The following is a 26,901-nucleotide window of genomic DNA, read 5'->3' as shown; positions in this document are numbered from 1 at the left end:
CTTGACACAACTATTTGCAATACTCAATGCAATTACAAAACAGCCTGGTCTCCTTTACTAAGAAAACATCAGTCAAGTTGCTAATGTGTTTGTGGCTGTGTGAACAGCGATTAGGAAGGTGACCTCAATTCTCTTTCAACTCCTACCTGACTTTACTTGGAATTATTCTACTAAACATGAAGATCTGTTTCTTGCTACTGATTATACCTATTTTTTCTTCTGTGTGGCAGTCCCACAGGGAGGAATTATGAAGTAAATACAGTTTCTGTGAAATAATTTTTTAAAGTTCTTTCCCCAAATCCCACTACTGTGAGTCTGCTAGGGTCACTTGCCAGATTTCTAGGTTATTTTAAGGCAACATTCCATAAAATGAATTGTGCATGTGTATATGTGGTATCTGGAAGTTTCATAATGTTGTTAGAAAAATACTCCAAACAAATAATAATTCAGTAACCTGCTTTGTCTAATTTCATTTAGTTTGATGAAAATTTATTCAGCACCTTGTATAGGTCCACAATCCCTTGTCTTAAACCCTGGGGCCCAGCTGCATTTTGGAATACAGATTTCTTTGAATTTTAAAAAGTGAATATGCCACCCAGCGAGGTCTGGGGCAGATTCTTGCAATCAAACATTAATCCTCTGACTTGAAGCATTCATATAAATGGGATATATTACTATAAATAGCTGCAAGTCAGTTCAGGTTCTGGTTTTGCTGCCACATAATTCTAGTTAGGTTGGGCCACAGATGAATTGCAAAAAACTTGGCTTTTGGAATTTGAGGGCTTTGCAGTGGCTGGTTGGAGAACTCTGATTGGAACACATCACAGCCTGTTTCTGAGCATCTCTTAAGTGCCTCCCTCCGTCCTCCGCACCACCGCGAGGCCAAGCCACGGCTCTGTCCCAGGGTCACAGGAGCTCCCTCCTGCTCAGTTCCCTGGCAGTTCATTCTCCAAGGCGATTGTCCTAAAACAAGTTTTGTTCATATCCCTCCTCTGTGTCAGTCCTTTCAGTGGCTTTTTATTGCCCTAAAGTTTGCATTTCTAAACACATCACACAAGGTCCACGTGATCTGGGCCCATTTACCTCTCTGACCCTTCCACAGCAACTCCCCATGTTTCCATCAGGCAAACCCTTTCCTTCCCCTCCATCATGCCCTGATGACTGGCTGTACCTTCCATCTGGAAGGTGCCTGATCCTGCTTCCGTCCTTCCATTCCATCCTAACTCATTATTTTTCATGTTTTGAATTAGGTGTCTCTTCACAGGAAACCTTTCTGCCCCTGGTTCTAGACTAGGAACCTCCTCGACTTTGTGTGGAACACCTTGTATTCCTGTTGCATTGTGATATAATTACATTGCCGATTCTCTGGAGCAGGTTTCTCTACTGCTGCATGAGTGTCCTTTTTTTTTTTTTTTTTTTAATATACCCAAGACCTGGTGTTTAATACTCTCTGAGGCCTCTGACACTTTGGGCCTCTGGCCATCATCTGCTGACATTTGTTCTGCTTGAGCAGTCAACTTCTAGACATGGTTCTCAGTAGCCTCTACCAGGTTTCTCTACCTTGGCGTTACTGACTTTGGGCCAGATAATTCTTTGTTTGGGGATGGGGGGCTGTCATTGTAATCATCATATAGGATGTTCAACATCATCCCTGTAGAGACCAGTAATGCTCCACTGCCTTCTGCCCCATTCTGACAACCAAAAATACCTTCAGACATTGTTAAATGTCCCTTGGGAGACACAGTCACCCTAAGTTGATCCACTTATCTAGAAGGAAAGCTCTTTTAGGCAGAGGTTATGCTTATGTGGATCTTCATAAACTTAGCTTGTCACACATAGTCCACTTAAATGTATTGAATTGGGGAAATGAGGATGAAGGTACTGGGCAAGGAAGAGGGTGCATGGGAGAATGTAAAGAAAGGTTAGCCTTTCACATGAGGAGGATGAGAGAATATATAGCAAGTGCCTTGTGAGGAGTTGAGTTACCACACAGTGGGCTCACGCTCTGTTTGGCTTCTTCAAATGACCACTTCTTTTGCCTTTTGGGCCATCCCCCACGGACTTCTTTCCTGCCTTAGAGCTGTAGGCACAGAGTAACCTGATTGCTCAGAGGCGTCTTAGAATCAACCAAGAAGCATCTGTTAAAGCACCATGAAAATCATGGGCACAGATATGGGTCAGAAGCGACCCTGCCCTTATTGCTTTAGGCTGGTGGGAGAGGCACTGTCCAGAGGCCTTTCCACCCCTCCCTTCCTGGCATGTCCCTATTTCTCCTATCCAGTGTAGATTATGTTAGGCCTTTCTATTATGTCATCTCATGGCATCTATTCTTTTCATTCATAGTATTCCTCACAATTTAAATTATTTTTTTCTTAAACTCTATGGAGGAAGGAACAGTGTATGTTTTGTCCATTTATCTTTCTGTAGCTCCTGGCATAGTATCTGGTGCATAGTAGGCATTCAGTGTATAATTTATGTGAAAATGAGAATGTGTGTGGTGGGCCCTCCAGGAACCCATATTCCAGTGGAGGAGGAGGTGCATACTACAATGTCAAGTTCTGTACCAAAGGAGCAAGAAAGTACAGTGTTGGTTTTGGGAGTAAGATAGGAGAGTAAATTGGACTAGAAGTATCTGGGTTGGTATTTGGGGAAGAAACTTACAAAATACAGAAGACCTGGAAAGAAAGAAGAAAAGTTATTCATGGCCAGAGGCTAATGTTGTTGTTCAGTTGCTCAGTCATGTCCAACTCTTTGCAACACCATGGACTGCAGCACACCAGGCTTCCCTGTCCTTCACCATCTCCCAGAGTTTGCTCAAATTCATGTCCATTGAGTCAGTGGTGCCATCCAATTATCTCATCCTCTGTCATCCCCTTCTCCTCCTGCCTTCAATCTTTCCCAGCATCAGGGTCTTTCCCGGCATGGGCTTTCCTGGTAGCTCAGCTGATAAGGAATCTGCCTGAGGAATGCAGGAGACCCAAGTTTGATTCCTGGGTCAGGAAGATTCCCTGGAGAAGTGATAGGCTACCCACTCTGGTATTCCTAGCTTCCTTGGTGGCTCAGATGGTAAAGAATCTGCCCGAAATATGGGAGACCTGAGTTCAATCCCTGGGTTGGGAAGATCCCCTGGAGGAGGGCATGGCAAGAGGCTCAATACCAGGAGACAACCATTTTGATAAATCTCAATGTCTGCTTCTTTTAATCTTTCTTTAAAATACAGTTACTTTATGGTTTGAAATATTTCATAAATACAGAAAAATATAGAGAATAATATGATCTTTGAGCAGTTTTAGTCAAATCATATCATTTTACTACCATTGCTTTACATTAAAAACTTAAAATCGTATAAAATAAAATATTGCACATATATTTGATGTCCCCTGTGTAACCTCCCAGCTGCTATTTCCCCACCTTCCTTCTGCAGAGAACCATCATCCTACAGTGGGTGTGTATCATTCCCATGCTTAGCTTTCTTCTTAATTACATACATATGTGTTAATCAACAATGTGGATCTTGAACTTTGTACAGTATGGTATCATCATACTGTGTATGTATTTCTGCAAGTTGCTTTTTCATCTACCTTTGAGATGTATCTGTGTAGAAGTGTGTGCAAGCAATTCTTCCTTTTTGCTGTATGTGTTCTTGGATTATACTATAGTTTGTTCCTTCTCTGTCAGTGGAAGTTTGGTTATTTTCATGCTTTGCTACTAAGTGATGTTACTGTGAACACGCTATCTTGTACATATTTAAGAGCTTCTCTAAAGTTTGGTAGGGCACAGGCCACGTGCCTCCTTGACTTCACTAGCTGTTGCCAGATCATTCTCCAGTGTCGTACAAACTTCATCCCTCAACAGCACCCTCTGAGAGTTCCTGTTGTTCTGTATCCTTGCTAACCCCTGGTATTGCCAGATTTTCAAAGTTTTCCTGATTTGAAATTGTGCATTTCCTTGATTTCTCGTGTGTGTGAGCATCATTTCTTAGGTTTATTTGGCTGTTTCAGTTACATCTTTTGTGGCTGGTATGGCTTTCTATTGAGTTGCTCCCCCCCCCCTTAAAATATCTTTAATTATTTATGTATTCTATTTATCTTAGTTGGTATTTTGCATTTCAAATATGTTCTGCCAGTAGCTTATCTTTCCACTTCATTTACGGTGTGCTTTGTTGTGTTTAAGTTTTACATTTTAGTCAAGTCATACTTATTCAGTTCAGTTCAGTTCAGTTGCTCAGTCATGTCCGACTCTTTGCGACCCCATGAACCGCAGCACGCCAGGCCTCCCTGTCTATCACCAACTCCCAGAGTCCACCCAAACCCATGTCCATCAAGTCGATGATGCCATCCAGCCATCTCATCCTCTGTCGTCCCCTTCTCCTCCTGCCCTCAATCTTTCCTAGCATTAGGGTCTTTTCCAATGAGTCAGCTCTTCACATCAGGTGGCCAAAGTATTGGAGTTTCAGCTTCAACATCAGTCTTTCCAATGAACACCCAGGACTGATCTCCTTTAGGATGGACTGGTTGGATCTCCTTGCAGTCCAAAGGACACCAAAGAGTCTTCTCCAACACCACAGTTCAAAAGCGTCAATTCTTCGACGTTCAGCTTTCTTCACCATCCAACTCTCACGTCCATACATGACCATTGGAAAAACCATAGCCTTGACTATAAGGACCTTTGTTGGCAAAGTAATGTCTCTGCTTTTAAATATGCTCTCTAGGTTGGTCATAACTTTCCTTCCAAGGAGTAAGTGTCTTTTAATTTCATGGCTGCAGTCACCATCTGCAGTAATTTTGGAGCCCAGAAAAATAAAGTCAGACACTGTTTCCACTGTTTGCCCATCTATCTGCCATACTTATTAGTCTGTTCATTTATGGTTGGTGCCCTTTTATACCATATTTAATAAATTTCTCTGTACTCTGAGTACTTTGGGATCATAAAGAGATCCTACCATATTTTCTTTCAAAAGTTCTGCTCTTCAGTGTAAGTCTAATACACATGGAATTTATTTGTGTGTGAGTATGAGATAGGGAACAGTTTTCCATGTGAATATAAACCAGTTGCACGAGTCTGTGTCTTTAATTGCAGAGTTTGTTTTCCCTCAACTGGTTTGTGATGCCACTTTATCCTGTATCTAGTTTGCTCAGCGTACATGGGCTCTGCTCTGTCAGTCTGTAGTACATCCTTGTGTCAATTCTACACTGTCCTAATTACTGTGGCTTTCTATCTTTATATATTATGGATGGCCCTGTAGTAAGAACCTTCAACAGATGGCTATGATTGAAATTTCGGGTCTGGTGGCTGCATTAGGAAAGTAGATGGATGTGATGCTGTGGAGGGTTTTGAGGAGGACTTTTAGGGCACAGGTTAGATCTACTATGGGACCTCATGGGTCACTGGATGCTGATGGGGATCCCGACAGGGACTGGGTTGTGATTTTCCAGCAGCAGTTAATGGTTTTTCAAAGGGGACTCAGGGTCTCCTGTATGTGGTTTTACCTGTATATTCCTTACAAACTTATATATGTGCCTTTTTTTTTTTTTCTGGAGACCTTTTCATTAACTTTTCATTTAAAATGTTATTCTCTTAAAACCTCACTAGATGCTTCAAACTTCTATTACCTGAGAAGGCCCCAAGGAACTGGTTATTATGAACATTCACTGCTTTGGTGTTACAGCCTTCATTTCAAGACTTGTTCTTAGCATTGCCATTTTCTTTTTCAGTTAAAATGGCACTTTTTTTTTTTTTTTTTTTAAGCTTTAGGCTTGTTTTTCTTCTCTACTTTGTACTGAATTGAATCAGGAAAAAAAATGAATCTATTTTTAAATGCTATTATTCTTTTGAAGAAAACCTTCAATTTAAATGTTTGTCTAAACTGCAGGTTTCTGTCAACTGTGCTTGCTTCTACTGAGAATGAGTAACATGACCTTTTTTAGATGTTACAGAGCAACAGCAATGTCATGCTTCAAATTATGTCATTGTCTTCCTTCTTTTGGTGGCATCTGAACTCTTGTTAAGTAGAGCTGAATTAGTAAGAATTAAATAGCTTAGAGAAAATTGGCAGAATAAAGGTCATTATGGATATGAGAGTTGGACCATAAAGAAGGCTTGAGCACCCAAGAATTGATGCTTTCAAATTGTGGTGCTGGAGAAGACTCTTGAGAGTCCCTTGGACTGCAAAGAGATCAAACCAGTCAATCCTAAAGGAAATCAGTCCTGAATATTCATTGGAAGGACTGATGCTAAAGCTGAAGCTCCATTACTTTGGCTGCTTCATGTGAAGAATCAAACTCATTGGAAAAGACCCTGATGCTGGGAAAGATTGAAGGCGGGAGGAGAAGGTGGTGACAGGATGAGATGGTTGGATGGCACCACCGACTCAGTGAACATGAATTTGAGCAAACTCTGGGAGATAGTGAAGGACAGGGAAACCTGGCATGCTGCAGTTAATGGGGTTGCAAAAAGTTGGACACGGCTTAGCAGTTAAACAACAACAAAGCTTCTGGTGCTTCTGCAACGTTCAAAAAGTAACTATTAAAAGAGATACAGAATGAGAAAAAAAAAAAACCAAAACCTGTTTTGTTTTTCCCTCCCAAAGTGGAAGTATCTTTTTTCCTTTGAAAAAATATCTTTTTTTCTTTCACACTCACTATAAAAAAACTTACACAATGCCAAGGGATACAGAGTAGCACTGCCCAGGAACACTTTGGGCAGTGATGGGGATGTTCTGTTCTGTGTGGCTAGGACAGTAGTAATGAGTCATGTGTGGCTGTTGAGCACCTGAAATGTGACTGGTGTGACTGCAGAACTGAATGTTTAATTTTATTGAAGTATTCAGTTCAGTTGCTCAGTTGTGTCCGACTCTTTGCAACCCCATGAACTACAGCACACCAGGCCTCCCTGTCCATCACCAACTCCCAGAGTTTACTCAAACTCATGTCCACTGAGTTGGTGATGCCATCCAACCATCTCATCTCCTGTCATTCCCTTCTCCTCCCGCCTTCAATCTTTCCCAGCATCAGGGTCTTTTCACATGAGTCAGTTCTTCGCATCAGGTGGCCAAAGTATTGGAGTTTCAGATTCAGCGTCAGTCCTTAATGAATATTCAGGACTGATTTCCTTTAGGATGGACTGGTTGGATCTCCTTGAAGTCCAAGGGACCCTCAAGAGTCTTATCCAATGCCACAGTTCAAAAGCATCAATTCTTCAGGGCTCAGCTTTCTTTATAATCCAACTCTCGCATCCATACACAAATACTGGGAAAATCATAGCCTTGACTATGCAGACATTTGTTGGCAAAGTGGAATCTTTGCTTTTTAATACTTTGTCTAGGTTAGACATAGCTTTTCTTCCAAGGAGCAAGCATCTTTTAATTTCATGACTGAAGTCACCATTCACAGTGGTTTTGGAACCCAAAAAAGTAAAACCTGTCACTGCTTCCACTTTTTCCCCATCTGTTTGCCATGAAGTGATGGGACTGTATGCCATGATCTCAGTTTTTTGAATGTTGAGTTTTAAACCTGTTTTTTCAGTCTCCTCTTTCATCCTCATCTTCAGCTTTTTAGTTCCTCTTCTTTGTCTGCCATTAGAGTGGTATTATCTGCATATCCAAGGTTGTTGATATTTCTCCCGGCAGTCTTGATTCCAGCTTGTGATTCACCAGTGTGGCATTTTGCATGACGTACTCCCACTATAAGTTAAATAGGGTGACATTACACAGCCTTGTTACACTCCTTTCCTAATTTTGAACCAATCAGTTGTTGCATTTAAGATTCTAACTGTTACTTCTTGACCCACCTATGGGTTTCTCAGGAGACAGATAAGTTGGTCTGATATTCCCATTTCTTTGAGAATTTTCCATAGTTTGTTGTGATCTGCACAGTCAAAGGCTTTAGCATAGTCAATGAAGCAGAAATAGATGTTTTTCTGGAATTCCCTTGCTTTCTATATGATCCAACGAATGTTGGCAATTTGATCTCTGGTTTCTCTGCCTTTTCTAAATCCAGCTTATATCAGGAAGTTCTCCGTTCATGTACTGCTGAAGCCTAACTTGAAGGATTTTGAGCATAACCTTACTAGCATCCGAAATGAGCACAATTATACAGTAGTTTGCCCTTCTTTGGGATTGGAATGAAAACTGACCTTTTCCAGTCCTGTGGCAACTGCTGAGTTTTCCAAACTTGCTGACATATTGAATGCAGCACTTTAACAGCATCATCTTTTAGGTTTTTAAATAGCTCATCTTTTAAGTTTTTAAATTTCATCACCTTCACTAGCTTTGTTTGTGGTAATGCTTCCTAAGGCCCACTTGACTTCACACTCCAGGATGTCTGGCTCTAGGTGAGGGACCACACTATTGTGGTTATTCCTAGTTATTAAGACTTCTTTTGTATAGTTCTTCGTGTTTTCTTGCCACCTCTTCTTATCTTTTCTGATTCTGTTAGGTCCTTACCGTTTCTGTCCTTTATCTTGTCCATCCTTGCATGAAATGTTTTCTTAATATCTCCAGTTTTCTTGAAGAGATTTCTAGTCTTTCTCATTCTGTTGTTTTCCTCTACTTGTTTGCATTGTTCATTTAGGAACCCTTCTTATCTCTCCTTATTATTCTCTGGAACTCCACGTTGAGATGGGTATATCTTTCCCTTTCTCCCTTGCTTTTTGCTTCTTTTCTTTCCTCAACTGTTTGTAAAGCCTCCTCAAACAACCAGTTTGCTTTCTTGCATTTCTTTTTCTTTGGGATGGTTTTGGTCACCACCTCCTGTACAATATTACTAACCTCCATCCATAGTTCTTCAGGCACTCTTGTCTACCAGATCTAATTCCTTGAATCTATTCATCACCTCCACTGTATAATCATAAAGCATTTAATTTAGGTCACACCTGAATGGCCTGGTGGTTTACCCTATTTTATTCAATTCTAGCATGATTTTTGCAATAAAGAGCTCATGATCTGGAGCCATGGTCAGCTCCAGGTCTTGTTTTTGCTGACTCCATAGAACTTCTTTGTCTTCGGCTGCAAAAGATATAATCTGTCCGATTTCAGTGTTGACTGGTGATGTCCATGTGTAGAGTCTTTGCTTGTGTTGTTCAGAGAGGGTGTTTGCTAAGATCAGTGTGTTCTCTTGACAAAACTCTGTTAGCCTTTGCCCTGCTTCATTTTGTACTCCAAGGCCAAACTTGCCTGTTACTCCAGGTATCTCTTGAGTTCCTACTTTCGCATTCCAGTCCCCTGTGATGAAGGGACATCATTTTTTGGTGTTAGTTCTAGAAGGTCTTCATAGAACCGTTCAACTTCAGTTTCTCCTTCAATATCACAATATTACTGTGATATTGCATGGTTGCCTTGGAAATGAACCGAGATAATGTAATCCTGTCGTTTTTGAGATTGCACCCAAGTACTGCACTTGAGGCTGCAGACAAGTGTGTTGAGTACTTCAGTGATGTGCATGGGGTTGAGTTGTTCAAAACTGAGAAATCTGCCTTTTGTTTTGTATTTTGGTACGTGTTGGAATTCCCTGTTCCAGTCACCTGATAGAATTGCCTAGGAGATCAGATAAAGACCTGTCTGGAATCACTTGCCTGCAGCCTCAAAGACCTTATTTAAGGCCGACAGTCTTTACCAGTGCTTTGTGCTAAGGAGAGGGAGCTGGATGTCAGGCTAACGGGGGTGTCTGCCCTCTGCATGACACCTTGGATAGGTTGGTGGGGGCGCTGCCTCTACCCTACCTGAGGGGCGGGTGTATGAATGGCTGCACAGCACGCCCTCTGACATATCGTGTTACATCACCCTCTGTCCAGCCCTTCTGGAAAGGCCATCTTTGCTTCATGGTCAGAATTCCACTGGGGATAAATACTTGGGGCTCCAAGTATTTGAAATACTTGGGGCTCGCTCTCATTTGAAATGAAGTCTTAATTCCTACCCAAAGTTTAATGGGAATCCTGGCTTGGCAAAGAGAGAATGGTTATGTCAGCCAAGATCTCCTAGAATTCTCTAAAAATATTCTGTTTTTGCTCATCTGATAGTCTTTTTCTTCTTAAAATAATGTGATTAGTAACTCCATGTAACTAGTTGCTTTTCTCATTTGGCAAATGAGTTTTCATGCACTAAATCTGTTTTAGAAGGTTTATAATATGCTGAGGTCATTTCCATCATGTTCCAAATGATGATTAAAGGTTTTTAATCTTTATCTGAAAAATATTTTTCTTAAGGACATTGATGTATTTATGGGAAATAATTAAAATGATGCTGCTTGGAAAACAAAGGGCTTACGGAACATAGAAACCTGAGCTCCTTCCCCTTCATTGGTTTAGTCATTTCCAGTACAGAAATTGTAACCCTGAACAATTACTTTCAAGGACTAAATTCAAAATCCTGAACTTTTCTGGCTACTTTAGGAAAAAGCTGAAGAGATAACAAGGTTATAAGAAATAAAAAGTATATAGAGTGTTTTTATTTTACTAATTGTGCTTTAAAAAATCTGGTAAATTCTTATAATCACTGAAATTAGTTTGGGTACCTAGTTTTTTATTTTTTCAGAACAACTCGTATATATAGCCATGTTATATAGCCATGTTATATTGCCATGTATCTAGCAACCCAAAACCTGTTAAATCACAAATATTAGAAAAAACAGGACAAAATATGAATATTGATTTCAACCTCCATTACTTTTAGAGCTAGCTTATGTATGCCTGTTAGGGAAATTTAAAAACCGTATTATCATTTATTCATCAGAATGTTTTTGTGTGTGTGTCAGAACATTTGGTAGGAATAAATTCTTTCTTGCTGGAAGTTTGAAGTATTGAAGTCAAGACAAGCTAGAAATGAGGTTTTACATGAAGTTTTTACAAAATTCCCTTAATAATTGCATTAGGGAACCAGGAGTTGCTAATATTTGTTGACTACTGAATATGTACTCAAAGCTCTGCTCTGCACCTCAAATCCATTCAATTCTCCTTTTAATCCTGTGAAATAAGTACCTTTGTCACCCCATTTTTAACTAAAGATCCTGAGGCTTTGGAAGTTTAAGTGGTTTGCCCACCAGCTAGAAAATTTCAGAGCTGAAATTTGAACCCAAGCAGCTTTCACCACCACAGGTCTTGTGTGACAAGGTCTCGTGATATATGGGCTGAACACTGTGACAGTTAGGTGAATACATCAGCCAGGAATCAGCCATAACTAAAAACAAAGCCAATGTGCAATTATTGAATGCCTGCTCAGTGCCAGCCTTGATTCCAAGCACTTGACGGGTACTGCCACATATAATTTGCACCCCGACTCAATGGACATGAGTTTGAGTCAACTCCGGGAGTTGGTGATGGACAGGGAGGCCTGGCGTGCTGCAGTCCATGGGGTCGCAGAGAGTCAGACACGACTGAGTGACTGAACTGAAGAGAGAGACCATTTACACCCATTTTACAAAGAGGTTTAAGCAAGTTAAGTAACTCGCCCACAGTTATGCCTCACATAACTCATGAAGTTAGGATAGTGTGTAGTAATGGATTAACATCAGTTTAAGTTTAATTTATTGCGAGGATTTTCCTAGTTCTCTTCAGTTTTGATTTTAATCATTGACTAAGATGGCCACCTCATGCGAAGAGTTGACTCATTGGAAAAGACCCTAATGCTGGGTAGGATTGGGGGCAGGAGGAGAAGGGGACGACAGAGGATGAGATGGATGGATGGCCTCACTGACTCGATGGACATGGGTTTGGGTAGACTCCGGGAGCTGGTGATGGACAGAGGCCAGGCGTGCTGTAATTCATGGGGTCGCAAAGAGTCGGACACGACTGAGTGACTGAACTGAACTGAAAGATGAATATACAGTAGGAAAACAAATTTCAGATGGCACAGCGTTGAGAGTGTGTATATTGGAAGATGGAACAATATTCAAAAACTGATTTTTGTGTTTATTTGTTTCCTTTTACCCTTCATGTCTTCAAACATCCCTGGAGAAGGAAATGGCAACCCGCTCCAGTGTTCTTGCCTGGGAAATCCCACAGACAGAGGAGTCTGACATGGAGTCTGACATGAGTCCATGGGGTCGCAAAAAAGTCAGACACAACTTAGCAACTAAACAACAGCAAAGTTCAAAGATAATAATAAAACAGTACTAACATCTGCTCTCCCCTCTGACAGCAGTCACCCTGTTGCACACCCCATTCACACTCACTCAGTTGAAAATGGTTCTACTGCTTTCTTGTGTCTACATTCAGAGTTTCAGTTTAGCAAAACTGAATATGTTTATATTCTTCTTTTTCTCTTTTTCTAGTTCACTGTTTCACTTACCAATAAATCATATATCTTTCCATGTCAGTATTATGAGAGCTTCCTCATTCTTTCTTATAACCGTGTAGAGTTAATATTTTGTTTGGGTGTACAATAATTTAACTCATTTCCTATTGATCATGACTGGAGTTGTTTCTGATTGGTCACTATTAAAAATCATACTGCAACAAATACAGTATCATTGTTTTAAATTTGTTTTTAATATACATACGGTAACACTTTTTAAAAATTTTATTTATTTATTTAGGATTGTGCTGGGTCTTCGTTGCTGCACTTGAGCTTTTTCTAGTTGCAACAAGCAGGGGCTACTCTCTAGGTTCGGTCTGTGGGCTTCTCATTCTGTGGCTTTTCTTGCTGCATAGCACAGGCTCTATGTGCTTGGACTTCAGTAGTTGCTGCGCTCGGGCTTATTGCGGCTCTTGGGCTTATTAGTTGCTCCAAGTCATGTGAGATCTTAGTTCCTGGACAAGGAATTGAACCCATGTCCCCTGTATTGACAGGCAGATTCTTAGCCACTGGACCGCCAGGCAAGTCCCGCAGTCACTGTTTTTGACATACAGTTCTGATTTTTGACAAAGATACAGGGTTGTGTAACCACACCCATAATCAAGATACACAACAGTTCCATCTGCCCGAAACTCCCTTGGCTTCCTCTTTGTTATCAACCCTACCTCTGCCAGCCAGGGATCTGCTCTCTGTACTTTCCCACAGCGTCCCTGTACTGAAGCCTCTGAGAGTAGCTTCTTCGACTTAACATAATGCATCTGAGGTTCAACCTCCTTGTTGCAGAGGACAGTGGCTCATCCCTGTTATTGCTCAGTGGCATCTGTGATATGCATGCACCACAGTGTTTTATTCTATTCAAACCGAAGGGCTTTGGATTGTTTCCAGTTTTTTAGACTTTGTTCCTATAAGCATTCACATGCAGATTATAGTATATTTTTAAAAGGAGTCTTATTGAGGTATCATTTACAGACCTTAAGATTCACTCATTTAAAAGTGTAAAATTTAATGGTTTTTGGTAAATTTACACAATCAGGCAACCATCACTACAATCTAATTTTACATTTCATCACACCAGAAAGAAATCTTTGCCCATTTACAGTTAATCTCTCTTTCTACTTCCAACCCTGGAAAACCACTAGTCTATTTTCTGCCTCTACAGATTTGCTTTTTCTGGAAATTTCATGTAAATGAAATCATGCAATATGTGGTCTTTGGCATCTGTCTTCTTTCATGTAGCATAATGTTTTTTAGTTTTGTTTGTATTATATCAGTATTCCTTTCTTTTTTTTGGTGGCTGAATAATATTCCACTGGAATGTATACCACATTTGGTTAATCCATTCACTAATTAATGGACTAAGTTGTTTATGGTTTTGATCTCTTATGAACAATGCTGCTATGAATGTATGTTTACAAATTTTTGTGTGGATTTTGTTTTCATTTCTTCTGGATAGATAACTAGGAGTAGAATTGCTTGATCATGGTGAAATTTTATTTAACACTTTAAGAAAATACCAAGTGGTTTTTCAGAGTAACTGTATCATTTTACATTCTCACTGGCACTGTGTGAAGCTTCCTGTTTCTCCACACCCTTTCCAACACTTTTTATTGTCTTTTTTATTATAGCCGTTCTAGTGAGTGTCAAGGGGTATCTCATCGTGGTTTTAATTGCACTTCCCTGTGCAAGTGACTGATGATACTGAGCATCTTTTCATGTGTTTATCACACATTTGTATATTCTCTGTAGTGAAATACTTATTCAAATCTTTCACCCATTTTTAAATTGGAATTTTTGTGTTTTATTTTAAATTTTAAGAGTCCTTTACATTCTAGATTTGCAAAATGCCACAGAATTTTTTTTTTTTAAAACAAAGATTCAGTAGGTTTTTTTATTGAATAAATATTTCTGCAGTTGTTATATGCCTTTGGTTAGTTTCTGCAGTTTTGAAAAGGTTATTTTTGGCAGTTTTGTCTTATCATTGCCTTTGGGGAGAGGACTTTCTGAGCTCTTTTCTCTGCCTTTCTGGAAGTCCCACCTACAATTTCATCTTGAACATGTAAATTCCCAGAAGATAAATTGCTGGATCAAAAAGTTCGTGTATTTGTAATCTTAATAGGTGTTGACAGATTTTTATCCGTAAAGGTTATACCACTTTATATCCTTCTAATTTATGAGTTAAGGCCCAGTCTTGCCAATCTCTGTTATTAAACTTTCAGAATTTTGCCAGTCTAAATGAAAATGGTTTCCTGTGGTAGTTTTAACATTTCTTTCTTTGTGAGGAGGGTTGGGCATCTTGTCATATTTTAAAAGAACATTCCTTTTCTGTGAGCTTTACTCATATCCTTTGCTCATTAAAAAATTTTGATTATTGATCTTTTCTGTTAATAGGAGCTTATTCCTGTATGTGATAAGTTGCAAATACAGACTTCCTGGTATGTCATTTTGATCACTGTTGATCTTGTTTATGGTTTTCCTGGCATGTAGACATTGATATGAATATACATATAAATATGTATGCATATGTTTAGTTGTTCAGTCGTGTCCGACTCTTTGCGACCCGATGGACTGAAGACGGCCAGGCTCCTCTGTCCGTGGGATTCTGTAGGCAGGAATGCTGGAGTGGGTTGCCATACCCTCCTCCAGGGGATCTTCCCAACCCAGGGATCGAACCCAGGCCTCCCACATTGCAGGCAGATTCTTTACTGTCTGGGCCGCCATATACAATTATATAATTTATTCATCTTTTTCTGTGGCTTCAGGAGTTGGGGTGGTAGGTCTCCCTCACCCCAAGGCAATGGAGGGACAATGGCATTGGCAAAGAAATAAATTTTCTTCTATAACCTTTGTGATCTCTTATTTTAACCTTTAAATCTCTGGTTCATGAGCAATTTATCCTGCTGAACTATGTTAAGTTTTTCCCCCACCCCCAATGGCTACTCAGTTATCCCAGTACCTTTCTTCAAAAAGTCCATCTTTTAAGCTCTTAATTTGCAATTCCAGTGTTATTATATAGTAAATTTCCATGCATAGATATATATATCAGTTTTTGGACCTTCTATTCTGTATCATGTCTTTCTGTCTCTCACTTCAGATACTAATATCATACTGTTTTAATCATTGAGGTTTCATAATATATTTGCATATTTGCTAAGGCTAGTAGCACTCTCGCCTCTCTTTCGGTGGTTTTCCAGGCAACTTCTGCTCTTTTTTTTTCCTTTTCTTTTCCATAAGGGCTTTAGCATTAGCTTGCCCAGGTTCCCTATTCCTCTTCAAAGGAAAAATGATCCTTTTTGTACTTTTATTTCAATCATTTAAATTTTATAAGTTGAATTAGGTAGAATAGATATCTATATGATGTTGTCTTCTTGTCCAAAAATGTAATATACTGTAGTTTTTCAAGTCTTCATTGCAGTTCTTCAGTAATGTGTTAACATTTTCCATATAAAGGTTTTGTACATTCCCAGTTACATTTATTTCTAGATATTTTATCTTTTTCATTGCTATTGTTAATGGGTGTTTTCTTCCATTACATCTTCTATTAATGGTTATTTGTTTAAAAGATCATAAATAAATGAAGCAATAAATATAGGAAGAGCTTTTTTAATAGAGATAATTGTGAGGCTCTGACCTCGGGTTGAAATGAGCAAAAAATCAGTTAAATAGGAAGAGGATGATTGGAGAAACCATTATAATAGTAGCTACTTATATGCTGACATTTAAACTTTATCATAATCTCATTAATTTAAACTAGTGTCCTGTGACCTGTTTATAGATGAAAGAATTAAGTTTTATTCAGTTAATACACCTTGCTCGAGGTCATATAGCTTCTTAGTGATATTGCTGAATTTTGTCTCTGTATCTAACTCCAAAACCTTAACTCTGAACTGATATCCTGTAGTATACCATTGCCTGCAGAAAAGGATTTTGTTAAAGGTTCGTATGTATAAATTCACACCAAATTAATAAAAGCCTCACCAGTGAATGAAATAGTCTTCCTGCATTTTTCAGCAGTTCATGTGTACCTTCATTGGAAGACTGGATTCAGTTCTGGGTCTCATAACTAAGAAAATGTAGATAAGCTATCTTTTAGTTCATGCTCATGTGACCAGAATTGTGAAAAGTGAAACTGCGATTTAAAATAACATTGTCCCATTAAAATTTTTTTAAATTAAAAAAAATTAACACTGTCAAATGAATTGATAATAAGCTCTCAGAACACTGAGAATGAGCTGTAAATTTTTTAGTATTTCCACTGTTGGAAAATTAATTGAATTTTCTCTTCCTGGTGCCAAGTATAGACCCTGGATTAAGGCGTACATATTATCTAGAGTAAATGTTCCAGTTACTATTGTTATGTAACACATCACCCCAAAACTTAGTGGCTGAAACCCACAGTGGTAAGGGATTTGAGGAGGGTTCAGCTGGGCAGTTCTGGCTTGGTCTCTGGTTTGGTTGCAGTCAGACAGTGGCTGAAAATGCAGCAGCAAGGGAAGGTGACTGAAGTAGCTGGGGGCTGCCCGGGCCTTTCTCTCTGTCTCTTCATTTCATCTTAGGGCTAGTATATGTTCTCCATGGGCTAGTTTTGGCTTCCTCACCATATAGCAGCCTCAGGGCATCTCAGCAGCTCCAAAGATGAATATTCTAAGAGACCTAGGCAGATCTATTATGACCTAATCTTATAAGTCATGTAGCACCCCTTACCTTATAGCACAGACTAGCCTAAATGCAAGCAGAAGCAGCTTAGGCCTCACCTTTTAATGGGAGGAATGCCAGAGTCATGTTGTAATAAGGCATAGGAATGAAGATAGTGTCATGTCTTCCTTTTGAAAATACAACCTGCCGCAGTGATGGTTTCCTTTCAGTGCAAGAAAGGACCTTGTTGTGATAGAATTCTGAGATAGATGAAAAGGACTGTTTGTGGGGGAATGAGATGTTTTCCTCATCGGGTATGTTCTGAAGAAGGCAAGGTATCCATAAGGTAGTGTGATTGTAATGTCTGAAATTATACTCCAGTGTTGCAGGAATGATTCTGGGAATGTTTAAGCTTAACTAGTTTGAACATAAGTGTCTTTTTAAATTTATGAGTGTGGATACTGTGCATTAAGATGCATATTATATCACTTTGTGAAAAGTTTAGAACTTTTCTAGATAACTTTTTTTTCTAGTTTTCTAATTTTTTCCCCTAGTTTTCTAGATAACTTTTTTAGATAAGAATATCTTATCTAAAGAACTAAAATCAACAACCTAGCTTTCCACCTTAATAAAACCAGAGAAGAAGAACAAACTAAACCTAACTAAGGCAGGCAGGAGGAAGGAAGTAATAAGATTTAGAATAGAAATAAATAATAGAGAAAATAAATAATAGAAAAAAATCAGTGAAACCAAAAGCTGGGTTTTGATTAGAGTTTTTTGAAAAAAGTGACAAACCTTTAGTTAGACTAAGGAAAAAAGAGGAAAAATTCAAATTACCAGAATCAGGAATGAAAGTGGGAACATTACTACTAACATTACAGATATAAAAAGAATTTTAAGAGAATACTGTGAACAGTGAAATGTCAACAAATTAGGTAACTCAGATGAAATGGACCATTTTTTAGAAAGATGTAAACTGCCAGAACTGATTCAAGATGAATTAGAAAATCTGAGTAGACCTGTAGCAAATAAAGAAATTGAATTAGTGATGATACAACTTGCCGAAAAGGAAATCCCAGAACCAGATGGCTTCACCAGTTTAAAGAATTAACTCCAATTTTTCGTAAACTCTTCCAAAAAATAGAAGATAGGGGATATTTAACTCGTTCTTTGAGGCCGATAGTACACTGATACCAAAACCAGACAGAGAGCACATGAAAAGAAAATTACAGACTATACCCCTTGTAAATAAGGGTTATAGCAACCCAAATCCAGCAGTTTATAAAAAGGATCGTATACCATGGCAAGTGGGATTTATCACAAGAATACAAAATTTATTTAACATCTAAAAATCAATATTATACACTATATAGCAGAATAAAGAGGGAGGGATCCACAATTTTCTTAATAAATACAGAAAAAGCATTTGACAAAATCTAACATTGTTTTGTGATAAAAACACCCAAAACACTAAGAATACAAAAGAGTGTTTCCAACCTGATAAAGGGCATCTGTGAAACACCTACAGCTAGCAGCATACTGATGGTGAGAGACTGAAAGCTTCCGCACTTGGATTAGGAACAAGAAAGGATATCCACTCCTGCCACTTCTGTTCAGCATTGCACAGTGTCTAGCCAGGGAAATAATGCAAGAAAAGAAATAAAAGGCATCTAGATTAGAATGGAAGTAAAACTGTTTAAATGAAATGTCTAGAACAGACAAGTACATGGAGACAAGAAAGTGGATTAGTGGTACCAAAGGCTGCGGGGAGAAGGGGGATTTAGGAGGGGACTACTAATGGGGGTGGGGTCTCTTTTAGATACCGTGGGATGTTCTGAAATTAGATAGTGATAGTTGCACACCTTGTGACTCTGCTAAAGATCATTAAATTGTACACATTAAAATGGTGCATTTTACAGTATGTGAATATATCTCAACAACAACAACAAACACTTATCTACAACTATTGTTTTATAGCTGTTTGAAATTGCAGTTTTATGATGTATGCCAAAGTGTGTTTAGTGGAGAGAAGAATTCACAACAATTTTGAAAGGACTGTGCTACAGTGAGAATAGATTATTTTGTATTTAACTAATGGAATTACAAACTTAGGTAAAAGTGTACCATCTGCTAGAGTGCTGTTGCAAAACTCTGAATATTAACTTTCATTTGGTTTGTACTCTGAACTCTTGTCTCAGAGTGCAGTCTTAACACATTTTGCATAAAGTTAGACGGTAATGAAATAATATCTAAGAAGTAATTTGTATTAACAGATTCCAGAAACCTTGAAAAGACCAAGTTTCCAGTATGAGGTGCCCTTGGCATCAACATCAGTTTAAAAATGTTTCTTGGTTGAAGCTGCCTTATCCATCCTCCTCTTGCTCAGCTTGTGGGATGGCCAGCCTTCTCCCGCTCCTGTGTCCTGGGACACACTGAGTGGGCGTGTTGAGGAGGTGACGCTGAAGTCTAGTGATGCATTTCTGCCCTCACTAATTATTAAGTTATGTGCTAACCAAAGTCAGCTGTGTTTATTCCTAAATATGTTTATTCCAGTAGTAGTAGTAATCATAATTATGTAGTTTAACCAAATATTATGTAAACTGATGAACTATGCATGCAAAAATGTTAAATGTCTGGGACCACAAAACCATGTTACTTAATACTTAACTGTTAAATTGGGTGTGGGCAAGAAACTAAGTAAGTTGGCTTCAGAACTGTAAAAATATAGACACACACTGTGCTCAAAATCCTTTAAATTTTTGTTCTACTTTAAATAAATGGAAACTAGGAGTCATAGACAGTGGTGGTTTATGCCAGAGAGCTGACATCTACAGAGAGACGGCCTTGACTCTGTATCGAAGACTGGCAAACACACATGGGTCTTTCTGCACTCCAACTTAAAGAAAATGTCTTACGATTTATGTGTATCAGTTGTAATGACTCCTCTGTTAACTGAGTTTTTCAGTTTACCGACTATCTAGTGAGGTTGCCTCAGACAAGAGGGTTGCTCTTCTGATTAATTAAGAACCAAAGAACTGGATTATAAGTTACAGGACTTGTACAGAGGACTCGTACAGCTATGGTTCCCAGCTATGCTACTTAACTAGTCAAGATAGCTTAGACAAGTAAATTAAGCTTCATCTTTTTTCATGCATTAATATTTTGCAATACTTTGTTTAATATCTTTGCTTAAATTGAAATTCAAATTCTACTGATTTCTGATATCAAGAAAAGAGCTTAGAAAACAGCAAAAAAAAAAAAAAAAAAAAAAAGACTGCCCTCCTAAAAGGAGAAGGGTCCCTTACTCGTCCCCTTTCTTTCTGTTTTTTTCTTTCTCTCTTTTCTTCTCCCTTCTCCTCACACCTCCCCTCCCTGCCTTATAGAACTTAGAAATATGTGTACAGTATATATTTTTTATCTGTTAAGTAAAATGTTTGTTTAATCTGTTTATAAATATTTACTTCTTAGCTTTTAAATCAAATGCCAGTTTATGGTTCAACAAAACTAGAGTTTGTTTTTAACCTAGTGTTTGATAAATGTGGAAATCATCTCAGCTTAAAATTAATCCTCCAATCAGTTCTTATTCTCTGAGAATCATTCATTTTGGATCAACTTGGAAAATGCAATTAATTGTTCAAGCTAAAAAGATTTGGGTTTTGGCTGTTTTACTTGTAGAACAAATAAAATTTTCTAGCTTTTTCTGTCTTTTTATATAGTGATTTAAAAGCTACATGTGTTGTAAATTTTTGCTAATTCAATTTTTTATTTATACATAGATTATAATGAATATTTCAGAAACACTCTTTACATAAATGTTAGGTACAGTACTTCAGAATGCATCACTTTGGAGAGTGTTAAGTATGCACTTTGCTCCATGTTCTGTTCATTTGAAACATGTCTGCAGTAAACAAGTTAAAAAATAAATCACCATGTTGGCATTTTTAGAGCTACAACAGCCACTTGAAGCACAGAAGAGCAGTTATGTAACTTTTTCTATACAGTGTATTGTCAGTGTTTGGTATATTTATAGTACATTTCTGCCATGTATTTAATAGCTGCACATAAAAATCCAACCTGTACAAATGAAAACCCTGCTTAGAAGTTGTTTATTTGAAAGAGTTATAACCTGATGTCAAAAACATGTCCCATTTATGTGCAGTACATCTACAGCTTTAGATTTCATTTTCTTCCCCTCTGAAGTTTAATTCCGGCTACACCTTCAGGGTTTGCTAAAGTGGAACAGTACGAGGAGAGAGTTTCCCTCATCTGCCCTGAAGCAGATGAGGCTACTGGCTCCTGTCCAGCGCTGATGTGTCATAACTGCCTGCTCGACAAGGTCTATACACAGAGGTCGAGGAACCCAAGTGCCCAGCACAGTGCCTGAGGCTCTAGACCTTCAGTGTGTGTCTAAAGAACGGTGCACGTGGAGCATTCCACAGCTGCCTCTCCCTCCTCCGCACCACTGCCTTCTCCCCCAACAACATCTGTCTCTCCCAGTTATTTGCTCCAACTTACTGTGCTTTGGCACATAAGTGTTGTGTTATTGTGGAAGGCATATGGGTTTTAAAGTTGCAATCCTCGTTTTTATGTGAATCTGTCCATTTGCTTCATTTTTCCAAGCTTTGATTTCCTCATCTGTAAAATGAGAGTAATACCTATACACAGGGAGGACATGAGGGCAAAATTAAGGAGAGCGTAGAGCAAACTTAGTTTCAGACTGAGTAGAAATGTAGTAGATATTCTTCCCTTTCCTTCATTTCTCATTTTCATTTTTTGAATTAGAAAACCAGATCCCTGAGAGGTTAAGTGGTGGTGGTGATGTAGTCACTAAGTTTTGTCTGACTCTTGTGACCCCATGGACTGCTGCCCACCAGGCTCCTCTATCCATAGGCTTTTCCAGGCGCAAATAGTGGAGCGGGTTGCCATTTCCTTCTTCAGGAGATCTTCCTGACCCAGGGATTGAGCCCAGGTCTCCGGCACTGCAGGCAGATTGTTACGGACTGAGCTACCAGGGAAGCCCAGTGATTTACTTCACTAAGTAAAGAAAGTGAAAGTGAAGTCGCTCAGTCGTGTCCAACTCTTTGCGATCCCATGGACTGTAGCCTACCAGGCTCCTCCGTCCCTGGGATTTTCCAAACGAGTACTGGAGTGGGTTGCCACTTCCTTCTCCAGGGGATCGTCCCGACCCAGGGATCGAACCTGGGTCTCCTGCAGTGTAGGCAGATGTTTTTACTGGCTCAGCTACCAGGGAAGCCTGTGGTTTCTCACAGTGAACATTCATTCCTGCCTGCCAGCTTTTCCAGCGCTCCAAATCAGCCGCCCTCAATTCTTTATTCTCCCTTACCTTTCATATGAGCTCATTATGAAGCCTTGAAATTTTGTCTCTGAAGTATTTTTTAAATTTATTCCCCTTTCTGTATTTCCACTGTCTTAACCTAGTCCATCAGTCTTTCAGCTTGAAATTTTTTTTTCTTAACATCTTGAACTAATCAGTAATCATTTTATTTATTTACTTTTTTATTGAGGTACAGTTGATTTACAGTATTAGTTTTAGATGTACAACAAACATTGTGATTCAAAATATTTATAGATTATACTTCATTTATGTGTGTTAGTTGCTCAGTCGTGTCTGACTTTTTGCGACCCCATGGTCTGTCCATGGGGTTCTCTAGGCAAGAGTACTGAAGTGGATTGCCATTCCTTTCTCCAGGGGATCTTCCAAACCCAGGAATTGAACCCGGGTCAATCCTGCACTGCCAGCAGATTCTTTGCCATCTGGCCTACAAGTGAAGCCCATACTTCATTTATAGTAATTATCAAATATTGGCAGTATTCCCTGCGCTGTACAATATATCCTTGTAGCTTATTTATTTACATACATGTAGTAGTAGTAGTTTGTATCTTTTAATCCCTTACCCCTGTCTTGCCCCTCCCCCACTTCTAACCTATATCTGTGAGTCTATTTCAGTTTTGTTGTATTCATTTGTTTTATTTTTCAGATTCCATGTATAAGTGGTAACATGCAATTTTTGTCTTTCTTTGTCTGAGTTACTTCACCAAGTGTGATACTCTCTAGGTCCATCCATGTTGTTGCAGATGACATTTTCCATTCTTTTTGTGGCTGAGTAATATTCCATTCTATACATATACTGCATTTTTATCCACTTGTCTGTTGATTGATCCTTAGGCTGCTTCCATACCTTGGCTATTGTAAATAGTGCTGCTGTGAACATTGGTGTACATGTATCTTTTCAAATAAGTATTTTCATTTTCTTCAGATGTATACCCAGTAGTGGAATTGTTGGATCATATGGTAGCTCTGTTTTTAGTTTTCTGAGGAGCCTCCATGCTGTTTTCCATAGTGGGTGCACCAGTTTTCAGTCTCGCCAAGAGTGAACAAGAGATCTCTACATCCTTGCCAACATTGGTTATTCAGCGAGATTTTTATCAGTAGCATACTTCTGCCAGAATGATCTTTCTCAAATACAAATCTGATCATATCACTGTTTCTCAGAATCCACATTTCTTGACAGTTGTGCTTTGACTCGCTGCACCAGCCTTGTCTTTGCTTCTCCGTGTTTTGCTCTTTCTATACTGGCCCTGTCAGACGTTTTGGTGTTAGGTGATAGCTGTTCATGCCATTGCACTCTTGCTAGTGAGAAAAAAACTTCTGTGTGTGCAAAGTCCTGTTCACCCTGGGAGACTTTCCTGACTTACCCAAATACAATTAGACATTTAATTCTTTTGGTTTCCACAGCACTTTGTACCTACTTATATTCTATTGTTTTTTACACATGCTATAATAATTTGCTTCTGACCTCTCATCTCACTCATTGGGCAAATGATTTATCCTGTCTTTAAAATTAGGTAGTTCCACTAGATCAGTGATTGTCAGCACTGGCTACACGTTAGAATCACTCTATTCAAGCAGTTGTATCAAAATCTCTAAAGAGCCTCTCCTTTATCCTACCTATTAGGAATTTTTTTTAAGTTACTCAAATGATTATCATATTGTGAAGATGATTGAAAAGCACTTATACTAGACAGATTCTAAGATATCTTTCAGCCAAAATGTTCTGTTATTCTGCAAACTTGTATAGTCTGAAAATATAAATGGCATTCAAGTGATCAAAACAGGAATTAAATTAGAAAAAATAAGGGAACAAAATACTTTTCATGGTAAGAGTTAATGAAAACAACATGTAGTGAAGTAATATTTGTATAGAAAAATGTGCTTTTAGAACTCTGATTTTCTGGTTTCATCCTAATTGCTAAAAGTGACTATGGACAGATGGGATAAAATGTTCTTTTTTGTGATTCTTTTTTTCCTCGGTTATAAAACTGGAAGGTTACTTATATAAAAATGTAAACAGACTTGATCCTGAAATCTTCATAACGTTAAGGAATTTAACAATATAGAAAGAGCAGCATAATATTTAGAAAACATCTTCACATATACAGTTGACAGTAATTGTATATATATGTTCTTATATTTGTAAATAAATCTTGAGCTCTTAACATTGTATGTTTAGCAAATTGCCACCAGGAGCTTTGAAGGAAAAACTGATAGCATAAAATAAACCAGGGTTGCTACCACTAACTTAACCAGCACAACGACTCAAAATTCTGTTTCTCAGAAGTCATTTGATATGAAAATTTCAATTTGTTTGGTCATAAGACCTCATAGTAAATACTCTTCTAATGCAGAGATTACTTTTTGGTCAACTTTGTCTTTGAACTTCTTGATCCAAGTTTTATCTTATTTGAGTTTAGAAATTTATTTTTGCTGGCTGTTAGCCAGGTGTTTTCCTAATGTTTGTAATTTGGGGGTGCTTTAAAGGGCAGGGACAACAGTTTGCTGTTGCTAAGAGATTTTTTTGTTGAATGTATTTGGATATTCTACCTGTCTGCATTTGGTTGATTATATATTAAACTTCTGAAGTTTGATCTTCTTTGAACCCTTTATTATTTCGTATTCCTTTTATATACCAGTGATTATATACTACTTATAATCTTTCATTTGAATTAGTCATTATGAGCAATAAGGTACAATGAAGAGATATTTGACTTTGGACTTTGCTTGGTTCAAAACATATGTTAGCACTGATTTGGGAACTACCTTAGCCCAGCATCTTTTAAACTATATTAATAAGATCATTATTGATGTTATTTTGACTCCATTGAGAAAAAAAAGATTTGCGTCAATCAATAGATGAACAAATGAGAGTGATGCCTCTTGTTTTTTTTCCTGTATTATTTTTTCTGTCTCTGGTGTAGTATCTGACCGTGAAGAGGTTTGGTTTTTGAGAGCAGAAGCCATATCCCAGCTTGATCTTGCTAGTGTTGTGTGTGCTTTGACCTGGTATTGGATAAATGTTGGATTAGTTTCATTTTGGAATGAAGTTATGTATTAGGATATGTCAGATATAAACTCCATACTCATTCATTCTGTCAGTTCTAGACAAATTAATATTTTATCACAGTTTGTCTTATTAAAGCTGAATGATTGCTTTATTTTCATAACTATTAATAGATTATGACCCAATGAAAAACTTCATTCTAATGCCATTTCTTTCACATCTCGATTAGATACTATTGGGCAGAGAATGTTTCTTTATGTATGATACTGGACTTCAATTTCAAAAGAAAATTATCAAGCATTTAAGTAGATATTAGGTGACATCCTGCAAATTTGGTAGTAGAATTTCAGAATAGAAAGAGTATGTACTCCATCAAAAATGTTCGTGACTATTAAGTTAAAAATTTTGAACACTTTCTTTTGCTACATTTTGTTAAGATTTTCTTAACTTATAATTTTCTTAATTTGGAGGAATGTGTGGGAGTTTAAGGTGAGCATAATGTCAAGGAATAATAAGTTTGAAAAAAAATGTTTAATATGAGGAGCAGATAATAGTGCATGAAAATATTTTAAAACTTCATGTTTAAAGAATCTTCTAAATCATTAGTGCTAATGTTCAGAGTATGTACATCTTACCAGTAAAAGGGCATTATGGTACTTGTATCTTAGAATTAATTTGCTAGTAACAGATCTTATTTTATATGAATAAATAATTTGGAATGAAAATTCATAATTTTGAAAAAATCTGAGTCATTTTGTTATCCCATAGCAAAATAAGTCATTTTACATGCAAATTCACTACCTAACACATCCTTTTGAGAGCTGCTTTAATTGATGTGAATGTAGTCATTCCAGCCTTTCTGGGCATTTTGTTGTGTGACCTGTCTTTTTCTGTCCATATACTTCCACCCTATTTATGTCTTCATATTTAAAACGTGACACTTCTACGTTTTTAGACTTTGAAAAATCCGTTCTGTCAATCTTCCTTTTAATCATTGTATTTATTAGTTCATTTACATTTAATATCATTATTGATAAAGTTGAATTTAGGTCTGCTATTTTACTATTTGCTTTTGTTTGTCCCATCTCTTTCTTGTTTCTCTGTTCTTTCTTAAGTTAATTGAGTATTAGATAGAATTCCTTTTTTAATATTCCTGTTAGCTTTTTATATTCCTATTGGCTAAAACTGGGTTTGTTTGTTTTTAAATGGTTGTTCCAGGAATTACAATATACAACCTTAAATTCTCAGTCTGTTTCAAATTAAAATCGTACAACTTCCTTATAATGTATATAGAAATATAAAAATGTTGTAATGTGGTTACCCCTCCCCCATCTTTTATGCTATAATTGTCATATATGTTACATCTACATACATTTTAAAGCCGATAACACAGTGTTATAATTTTTACTTAAAAAGGTAATATTAAAGAAATAAAGAGGAAAAAACTAGTCTGTGGTATTTATCTACATGTTTACTACCTCTGATGCTTTTCTTTTTTTTTTTTGGAAGTGAGTATAATTTCTGCATTTCCTGAATACCCTTCAGTATGTTGTTGTTCAGTTGCTCAGCTGTGTCCAACTCTTTGTGACCCCATGGACTGCTGCATGCCAGGTTTTCCTGCCC

General features: G+C 37.9%; 1 protein-coding gene across 45 annotated transcripts in view; it reads left to right on the top strand.

Moving 5' to 3' along the window:
- Positions 1 to 26,901, top strand: part of MRTFB (myocardin related transcription factor B) — a 227,198-nt gene that overhangs the window by 56,737 nt on the left and 143,560 nt on the right. For 9 of the 45 annotated variants that reach the window (XR_014072958.1, XR_014072952.1, XR_014072951.1 and 6 more), the window contains exon 1: positions 16,993 to 17,232. The exons of 29 other annotated variants lie outside the window; for them this stretch is intronic. Coding sequence is in view for 6 of the 16 variants with exons in the window: in XM_081556380.1 (XP_081412506.1) it covers positions 17,188 to 17,232 (45 nt within the window). In the remaining 10 variants the exon portion in view is untranslated. Of the gene's footprint in view, positions 1 to 16,992; positions 17,265 to 26,901 lie in introns of those variants that run through there. 7 more of the 45 variants (XR_014072956.1, XM_081556392.1, XM_081556388.1 and 4 more) reach the window with 1 other exon arrangement.

This window comes from Giraffa tippelskirchi, chromosome 13, assembly GCF_054371585.1.
Source record: "Giraffa tippelskirchi isolate mGirTip1 chromosome 13, T2T-mGirTip1v1.2.pri, whole genome shotgun sequence".
Classification (NCBI taxonomy): Eukaryota; Metazoa; Chordata; class Mammalia; order Artiodactyla; family Giraffidae; genus Giraffa; species Giraffa tippelskirchi.
This window is presented reverse-complemented; position numbering and strand designations above follow the sequence as displayed.